The 10,252-nt window shown below is 40.8% G+C and overlaps 1 protein-coding gene across 7 annotated transcripts in view; it reads right to left on the reverse strand.

The window, feature by feature from the left end:
* ZSWIM8 (zinc finger SWIM-type containing 8) overlaps positions 1–9,545 on the reverse strand; it is an 83,527-nt gene extending 73,982 nt beyond the window's left edge. For 2 of the 7 annotated variants that reach the window (XM_034435290.3, XM_034435289.3), the window contains exon 1: positions 8,293–9,487. In XM_034435290.3, the coding sequence (XP_034291181.2) occupies positions 8,293–8,470 (178 nt within the window). In that variant the 5' untranslated portion in view covers positions 8,471–9,487. Of the gene's footprint in view, positions 1–8,292 lie in introns of all 7 variants that reach the window. The other 5 variants (XM_087872311.1, XM_087872310.1, XM_087872308.1 and 2 more) reach the window with 3 other exon arrangements.
* Between the last annotated feature and the right edge of the window lie 707 nt (positions 9,546–10,252).

Here is a 10,252-nt window from a genome sequence, read left to right on the forward strand (position 1 = left end):
TCTCACAAGCTGCAGCTCACTTTATCAAGTGCATAAAGTGGCTAGACTGGTGTGGGATTTAAACCAGGATGAGGCAGAGGGGAAGGAATGAGGTTCAGATTACTGGTATTTTATCAATTAAAAATGTGTTTTTAAAAAACCAACAATCTCAGCAGCTCCTGTGGAAAGGAACAAGTTGTCACACTACAAGAAGGATGAGCAGTCAATCCTGGACAATTCTGAAAAGATCTACCATGTCTAAAAGAAGGGGGAAGTCAGTATATGCGGTTTTTCAAATCACATTTAATTGCTTTCCTGTTATCAGTGGCCTACAAAATGATTTGGACAACATGGATAACTATGAACTAATCAGGACACACAGCAGATATACTGTAGCCACAATCTCTGCTATACATGCCTCACTTATCAAGGAACCACACACGAAAATGCTGTTTGCCAAGAGCCAAACAAAAACAACTCCTACGAAACTACATTTTCAGTGGAAAGAGAAATAGGAGCTTGCTGCAATAGAACATTCAGGCTCCAAGCAAAGAAATGAAATGGAAAACCAAGGTACCCTATATAAAGCAGAGGATAAATCTAGCCACTTAGAGCCCCTACAGTAATTACATGACCAGAAGTAGCCACCCCGGAAAAAAACAGAATACGCAGAGATGTTTGAAGCAATCTTCAGGAACAACACAGAGGATTTATGAAGAGAAGAAAAAAAAAAGCACAGCCTGTCCAAGATGTGAGGAAAGTCGGAACACAACTACCACACCTTAATATAGCTCTGAACACCAGATTTGTCAAAAGAAAATTACTATTGTATCAGGAATGTGTAAAGTAAGACTATAGGGAACAATGCAAGCCCAATGATAACTTTCATACTACATCTAGTATGAAAGATCCAAGGCATCTTATGTCTTAGAATTTATATACCCATCACCAAAATGTTGGAAATGCAACCACGAATCAGGCACGTACTACCATATGTGGTGGTCATGTAAAAAAAGAAAAGGAACTGGCAGAAATAACTGGAGAAGAAATAGAATATAAACCAGAACTATTCCTATTGAGAATTATAAATGGGAAATATAGTAAAGGGGTAATTTACTTAATAATACATACAGTATTATAACAGCAGCAAGAATGATCTTTGGCCAAAATTGGAAAAATAAGGAAATCCCCCAAGATGATGAAATGATTAAAAAAATTTTGACATGCGCGGAAATGGATAGATTAACGCTGGAATTGAAAAATAAAAGCGAGTCAGAATACTATGAAATATGGAACAAATTTGCTAAGCAATGTGCTATTGCTTAGCACATTGTAAGCCGCCCTGAGTCTCCGGAGAAGGGCGGCATATAAATCAAATAAAAAAAAAAAAATTATCAATGGTTGGAACGGAAAAGAGGGACGAAAAGTATGAACTGAGTAGAATTCATAGAATGGAGAACTAAGGTTATGTATGTAATTAGTGAAATTACATGAAAGTGGATAAGACAAATGTATAAGTAATATAGATAGAAGAATGATGTCTTTATATATGTAAATAGACCAAATGTATATAAGTAGTAAGGTACATATGATATTTATCTTTTATTTTAGTATGTATGGCAAAGATAATGCCAGTGTCCAATGTTTTAATATGTGTTTAATAAAAATTTTCATTAAAAAAAATATATACAGTATATACCTATGCCATTTGTCAATTCTGAACACATTTCTTTAGTCTTTCCAGCCTTCTCAATTTTTGGATTCCAGACTTCCATTTTTGGCCTGTCTCCCTATCTATATGCAAAGCAGATATTAAAAATAAAAGATCTTGAATAGATAGGGAATATGCCATCCAAGAAAATGTTTTGATTGGGTAGGCCATTACTGCCTTGCAATGAATCCATTGCCCATTATATTTGTTGGAGGGACCATGAAAACATTATAAGAGCATAAATAGAATAATCAATAAAATTATATAAATGTAATATATCACTTTGATAAATTTTCTAATTATGTATTGTTCATATGAGTAAGTCTGTTTCTTCTCTGTTTTGAATTTCCCTACTAGAATGACTGGGTAATGAATGAATGTAGATTGGGGAAAAAAGAGGGTGAAATGTTTGAGGTGGGTCAGACAGGGAAAACAAATGAGAATCACACTGTAAAATACATGAAATAATGAAGTGGTGGAGAGAAGACAAATTTGTATTTGAGCAAAACTCTTGAAATTCTCAAAAAGAGAAGTTTAAAGAAAAAAGTAATGTATGAAGCAATGTGTTGACATAGAAGAAAAATAGAAGGGTATGCAGATACAGCACGTGGAATAAACTAATTTTAGTTTAACTTCCTTTGTCCCTTATTTGTATCTTTTTATTTCTTTCTTGTTTTTTGCACACTGCGTAATGTTGCTTACCCTGAAAGGAAACAAGATGGGTTATTTTGCAAGGTTTCACAAGCCTTAGTGATGCCTTTGCAAACAGCAATTCATTATTCTTGCACTTCTTTCTAAAACTGTTTGGCTCTAAAACTCTCAGCAATAGCTATCAGTGCTTTTTTTCATCTTTGAACTATTAGCCTTATCCTCATCATTATCCTCCCATTTCATTACTTGCAAGCTCTTCTTTTTTCTGTGGGGTAAAGAAGAATTTTTAACAATGTGCAATAAGAGAATTGGCAAAGCTATCATCTGCTTTCAAAATGAGCGCAATTCTATGCACCAATGCTTTTTTCAGAGTTTTAAAACCTGTGGGGAAAAAATTTCCATATCAATAAATGTTAAGTGGTAGACAATATTAATATCAAAACTTTAATCAGCAAGTGCTTCCTCATATTGCTCCATCTGATGTTAGCCATCAAAATCCATCAACTCAGTAGAGCAAATTTCTATCAACAAAAGATGTAATACCCCATATGAATGCTTTTATCTGAAAGCAAAATAAGATTTATTGAAATATTCAAATACCCTTTCACTCAGTCCCAAAATACTCTTCTGTTTTTCTAACATGTCAAGCTTGTATTTCTGGGGCACTATGGCTGAATTCAAAGAAAGCAGTTCAGCACAATGCTTGAAATATATTTGTAATATATGGTAGCAACTTTAGCTGCTCTGTTATTTCTAGCATTATTTCTAAGTGATATTTCTGCTTTTAACCTTTCTGAAATTATAGTGGGGATACTTGCTTAGAAAAAGGAACACATTTTAAGTGTCATGGTGTATCAATAATACAGATTTCATTAACTGGCAATTGATCTGAAAGTGTTATGTGCCAATAGCACCCAGCAAACTGAAAGCTTCTTGATGAACTTTTCAGCTGAAAAGCACTTTTGGGACAATCATGGCCTGGATGACTGAGAATCTCCATCCAGGTCATGGTTGTCCCAAAAGTGCTTTTCAAAAGGCAACTGGACTTCCTTCCTTTTTTTGTTTGAAGATCCTTCACTTCTCATCCAAGAAGCTGAAGAAACTTCTTGGATTAGAAGCAAAGACTTCAAGGAAAAAACAAAGAAAGTTTAGTTGGTTTTTGAAAGGCACTTCTGGGACTTTCACTCTTAGGATCATGTCAAAAAGCAGTTAAATTGTGTCAGACATTACAGTCATTAGGCATTTAACCCAAATAGTTTGTGGGAAATTAAGCTACCATTGCTACCACCAATGGTAGTAATGGTAGCTTAATTTCACCACCTTGTCATTAAGGCAGCAATATGTATTTTTATTTATGTATTTATTCCATGTATATATCACTTATCTTGCCCTTCCCCATATAAATGTTTGAAAATTATTTTTGGAAGATAAATATTTCTCTACAATATTGCTATTTTTGCTGTGATTCTCAAGTGAGTATTTTAGACTTAAGATATACTATAAATATGCATTCCTAATAAGGCTTTCAACTACTTCAGTCCTCTTAACATACAAAGAGCTTTATTATTTGGTGCAAAGCTAAGCACTGGTTGACTCTTATACTACAATGAAAAAGATCATAGAAATAATATAGGCAAAGTTCCACTGACAGCAAATTTTATCATTGGAGCAATTTAATTGTGCTTTCTTTTGGAGGGTGGCCAGAGTAAAATAACACAACAAATTTGAGGCAGATAAAATAATAGAGTAATACTGGCATACAAAACTTCTCTGCTCCTACTATTTATATCCAAACACAAATTCATGATTCTATATGCCAATAACAACTTGATTTAAAATCAAACAATTGATTTCATTAGCCAAAGCCATTTATTAATTCATTTTATATGTTATATCTGGATATAGAAAATCATAATAAAAAAGGTTTAATATAATTTAACGTTAGCTAAGTCTGTTATTTTAAAAAAATCATTCCCAACATTTCCCATGTGCCACTTCTTACTATGATATATTCTACTTATAATGGTATTTATGCTCCCTGTTTACAGACACAGAGAAGACCACTGTCAAGTCATACATTAAATTGTCAATTTCTGCCTAGCACAAATTGCTGTCAAGTTAAAAAAATTACTATTTTAGTCCTCAGGGGAAAAAACATAAAAGAAAACCCACTGTAAGAACTTCAAAAGAAAAAAATGTGAATTTCTACTTGACAGCTTTGGATAAATTCTTAGTTTCTGTTAAATTTATTTTTAGTATGCAATCAATGCCAGTATAAACATCATATTGACAATTTTATTGAATCTTGTTTTTACTCTCTTACTTCAGAAGGGAGTTTAAAAATGCACAATATTCTGCAGGATCTGTGATGAATTCCAGAATTTCAGATTTTGTTTGTTTTCACAGATGTGTTCAGTCATGTTGCTTTCCCTTTACAGCTCAGCTCACAATACTCTAAATCTTATTTTGTTTCTTTTCTCTTAAACATTCTTAAAATGTTTATATTATATGTACAAACACTGGCATTTTAGGATAGTATAAAAATACTTTGAAACAAATAATTGGAAAACTCAGCATTTGATGTATTTTTTTCACACTAAATATCTATACTCAAAAGAATAATCAGAACCTGATAAAAAATACATTTAGAACACAAATTAAGCTTTATCCTTTAAATTTTTGAAGAAAGTTACTTTAACGCACTTCTACATTTTTATAATAAAAAGCCTGTTATTTAAAAACAAACCTAATGTTAAAACATTAAATATAACTTAGGAAATAAAAATTAATAGTTTTAAAAAATTAGGCAAGCATTTATATATTGAAGTGGGAGGGATTTCCAATACTAGGGTGCTCTGGGTCAACAGAAAACAGTAGGATTACTTTTTAATTTTCTCCTCTCATTAAATATTGCAATTTAGCTGTACCCTCTTGAAGAACACTGGTGCTATCCTGGCTTTTCTCAAAACTGACTTTTATCCTGTATTTTGTTTTTGTGTTTTTCATTCCAACACATGTTCAAATCATGCAATTAAGCTATTTCCCTCAAGAGAAAAAATAAGTATGTGAAGTGGAATGGATTATTAAACTACAATGGAATATTTTATTTAAAAACAATCTTAATTCTTCTGGCTTCAATACATTTCATATTGGCACCCCCTGCAAAAAATGCATGTTTAATAATCTGATTGGACATATTCACAATCTTCTTTAATGCTTTTAAGAGTAACAGCATCTGCTGCTGAGTAGCTTTAAGAGGATAGTGTCTTACATGATTTAAGGATTAAATCATAGTTATAAATCTCATACAGCTGATCTTTCATCTTACTCAGCTATCGGTATTGATCATAAGATTCAAAAATATTAGTGTCAGTTTCACATGCCACTAATAAAATATTTATAGAAGTTATCTACCTGTGTTTGTATATATACATACAAATACACACATAAACGTACTTGTAACACTACAAAAGTATTTCCTTATATTTCTACCACTGCTTTGGTGCAATGATTAAAGGCACCAAGCTAAAATCAGGGAGGCTGTAGTTCCAATCTTAGTTTAGATATGAAGCTCTGTGGGTGATTTTGGGCCAACTCGTCTCTCTCAGCCCTAGGAGGACATGCAAAACCTTGGAGTATGTGGCCAAGAAAACTGCAGGAACTTGTTCAGGCAGTTGCCAGGAGTCAAGACTGACTTGAAGGCACAAAATTATTGTGCATATCAGGGAGCAAAGGCAGGTTATGACTACATTGCATGAGATTGCATGTTTACTAATCTAAAATAGCTTAAAATAAATAAACCTGAATACAAAAGTAATGTGAATGTTTTCCCAAACTCTGTTTTCCAAAAGAAATACTTCACAGATCAAACGGCATACAAATTCTTATAGTGTACAGATGCACTTTTCTTCCATCAATAGTGCTTCTACTATTGATATTACACTTATGTTTAGAGCACCTACAGGTTATTCATATAATTTCAACAGAAGCAAGAACAGCTGGCTATAAAATAAAGCCAAGGCTAATCCCAGCTGATGTCAAAAACACATCCATGTATTTTTCTCAGCAACAATACAAAAATAGTTTGTTACTTCCTTCAACCCAGGATGTTTCTTCAACTTTCCAATACTACAACAATAGTATTCCATGGAGGACCAACCCTGCTCAGTTTCTGAACCCAGATAAAATGTTTGGTAAATTGCGGTTAAGATGAACAGATGCTACATTGAGTCAATCATGTGGTGCTCTTAAATTGCAACATCCCAAGGACATTTTTTTTCACCTTTAAGTACTGATAAATGGTTCAACTACTTTTTATTATTATTATTTTATTATTATTTATTAGATTTCTATACCGCCCTACTCCCGAAGGACTCAGGGCGGTTCACAGCCAAACAATAAAAACACATACAATACAAAATTTAAAAAATAGAATAAAATCAAATTAAATAATTTTGGCCCCGACAAATTTAAAACCCCAAACTTTTAAAACCAATTTAAAATTGAATATATAAATACTAAAAAATATTTAAAATTTTAAAAATCTTTTATAAAAGAGGGGGAAAATTAGGCCAGGCCGGCCTGGTGAAATAGTAAGGTCTTTAAGGCGCGGCGGAAGGTGCGCAGATCCGGGATCCTCCGTATCTCTGGGGGGAGCTCGTTCCAGATAGTAGGTGCCCCCACAGAGAAGGCTCTCCCCCTGGGGGCCGCCAGTCGGCATTGTTTGGCTGACGGCACCCGGAGGAGCCCCTCTCTATGGGAGCGTACCGGCCGGTGGGAGGCTATTGGTGGTAGTAGGCGGTCCCGCAAGTACCCGGGTCCTAAGCCATGGAGCGCTTTAAAGGTGGTAACCAAAACCTTGAAGCGCACCCGGAAGACCACCGGGAGCCAGTGCAGCTCGCGCAGGAGAGGTGTTACATGGGAACGCCATGTCGCTCCCATTACCACCCGCGCGGCCGCACTCTGCGCCAGTTGGAGCCTCCGGGTGCTCCTCAAGGGGAGCCCCATGTAGAGAGCGTTGCAATAGTCCAGGCGGGAGGTGACAAGGGCATGAGTGACCGTGCGTAAAGAGTCCCGATCCAGAAAGGGACGCAACTGGCGAATCAGGCGAACCTGATGAAAAATCCTCCCGGTCACGGCCGTCAAGTGCTCTTCTAAAGACAGCCGTGAGTCCAGGAGGACGCCCAAGTTGCGAGCCCTCTCCGTGGGGGCCAATGATTCGCCCCCAATAGTCAGTGATGGCGTCAACTGACTATATCGGGACGTCGGAAACCACAGCCACTCAGTCTTGGATGGGTTGAGCCTGAGCCTGTTCCTCCCTACTTAACTTGTGATGCATTATATCATGTTTGTGTTCCCTCTCTGTAATAATTTGAACCAGGCAATATAATACTAATTAAACCCATGAAGACAATTAAGCCAAACCAAGGGATCCAAAACTTTCTTTAAAGGAAGACTTTCGATGGGTAAATATGCTAGTCCAGGCAGCAAAATGCTACAAACCCCAGCAACCCAGTCTGCATGGCAAAAGATGAAAGCCGAGGAGTAATTTAGGAGCACCTGAGCTCATGGTTTATCTGGTTCTAGTTAACTGCCTCTGTAAGTAGAAAACTATGCACACTTGTGTAGCCCATTTCTTGCTATGCAGTCACCTTCCTCAACTTCGATTTGACTTAGAGAAACTTATTTTCCCCCCTTCTGACCATCGTCCTAAGGCAGGGGCCTCCAACCTTGGCAACTTTAAGCCTGGCGGACTTCAACTCCCAGAATTCCCCAGCCAGCAAAGCTGGGAGTTGAAAAAGCAAATTCTGGGAGTTGAAGTCCGCCAGGCTTAAAGTTGCCAAGGTTGGAGGCCCCTGTCCTAAGGGGTTAGGCGGGTTAGCCAGGAGCTTTGTGCGCCCCATCCCCGCTCCGGTCAGCCCAGCCCAGCCCGCGCTAAGCGTCCTCCTCACCTTTCATTTTGACCGTGGGGGAGTTGGGTCCGGCTGACTGTTTCCGCCATCCTCTCCAGTTCTGGCACAGGCTCTCCGCCTCAGAGATGAAGGAGCAAAGCGAGTCTTCCTCAAAGCGGTCCGAGTCCTCGAAGGAAAACCTTTCCCCGTCTTCCCACTCGGCGAACATGAGTTCCATCACATCCAAGAAAGCAGGCGGAGGGAAAAAAAGAGGACGGGCCACGCGGCTTCCCCGGGAGACGCAGCCAAGCGGCTCCAGGACAACCTGTATCGTCGCTGCTTCCACCCGGGGCGCTTCCCCGCCTCCAACAGGCAGAAGCCGCACAGAAAGCCCGGCGGGCGCCTGGTGCCTGGCGGGAGAAAAGCCCCGGCCGTCCCTCAACTCGCGGGATGCCGAGCCCTACCACGAGCCCAGACCGCCTGGGCGGAGAGGCGCGCCTGACTTGGGAGCCCCGGGAAAAGCGGCCAGGCGCGGGGAGTTCCCGGCGCCCCTCTGGAAGGCCATTGTTCGCCCAGAAAGCCTAGAGGCCCATTCCGCGCCCGGCACTCCTCCTCCGCCGCCGCCGCCGCCCCAAGACACGCCAAGAGCCCCGGGGAGTTCACTCCAGTTCGGTTCCCGGCCGCCCGGACCCGCCTCTCCGCCTCTTCCCAGGAAAACTCTCTGGGGAACTTGGCGCCAAGTCTCCGGCGGCAGCGACAGCTTCGGCCCTCCCGAAGGAAGGAAAGAGCCCAGCGGAGGAAGCGTCACGCATTCACACTGACACGCGTGCACACGCACCGGAGGGAGGGAAGAGGGGGCAGCGGCCGCACAGCCAGGCCGCGCGGTGGAACAAGCGAGGGAAACCGAGAAAGGGAAGGGAAGGGAAGGGAAAGGGGGGGCTCCAGGTGAGGCGCGACTCTCCTCTGCGGAGGACCGGGCAAAAGCGGCTTCGCTGCTAAGGCGAAGGAGCGACCCTCAGGGCTACCCAGGGCCAGCCGCTCCCCGGGCGCAGAGGAGGAAAACGGGGAGGGGGCGGCACCGTTCCTGCCGCCTCCCCGGAAAGGGCTCGGCTTGAAGCTCCGCGACCTCCGCTTGGCTGCCGATGCTGCTGCCGCCGCCGCGCAAGCACTAAAATGGCCCCCCGCGCTGGAGCGAGCGCCTCTCCCCCTCCCTCCCTCCCGCTCCACTTGACCCGCCCCTCCAGCTGACGCTCGCTTCCGGCGCGCAGCTTCCGGCTTCCGTCAGAAGAGAACCTAGAAGTACACCGAAAAGAGAAATTTAGAGCAGGGGTCTTCAACTTCGGCAACTTTAAGCCTGGCGGACTTCAACTCCCAGAATCCAGCCAGAAAAGCAAAGCTGGCTGTGGAATTCTGGGAGTTGAAGTCCGACAGGTTTAAAGTTTCCGAGGTTGAAAACCCCTGATTTAGAGATGCCGTTAAGATTTGTTTTCAGGCCCGACTGAAGCGGCTACTTCTGAGTTTCTTCATCCTGAAAAGAGAAAGTTGCTGAGAGAAACAAACAAATTGAAGGAGAGAAATTACTTTGCTTTTCTTAGGCTGCTGCTGTGTCTGTCCTTCCCTTTTGCCAAAGTAGTAAAAGCAATGGATGCTTTTTGTAACTTTTCCTGAGGAATTTTTAAAGCTTTTTAAACAATGCTGTCCCTCAAGGTGACCAAGAGGAATGAGCCAGTTTTCTGACTGACATTCGAGCTGCAGTTCAGGGTGCAATTGTGCAACCCGGGTCCTGCTTTCTTCAGTTCCAAAAGGCCTTTAAGCACAAGGGGCTTCCATCTCCCAAGCCTGCCCACTTTAATTGGAATACTTCCAAGTTACTTTCCTTTTTCCGCCCAGATCTCTTCCAGCCTTAGGCTCCAACTGTCCTTCCCATCCCTGGCCAGACCCTCTGTGCTGTGCAGAAAGTTTTTGTGATGATGGGAGTCATCTTTTAAAAGAGACCGGACAGCCATTTGTGTGAAATGGG

This window comes from Pantherophis guttatus, chromosome 6, assembly GCF_059756535.1.
Source record: "Pantherophis guttatus breed Tessera chromosome 6, ASM5975653v1, whole genome shotgun sequence".
Taxonomy (NCBI): Eukaryota; Metazoa; Chordata; class Lepidosauria; order Squamata; family Colubridae; genus Pantherophis; species Pantherophis guttatus.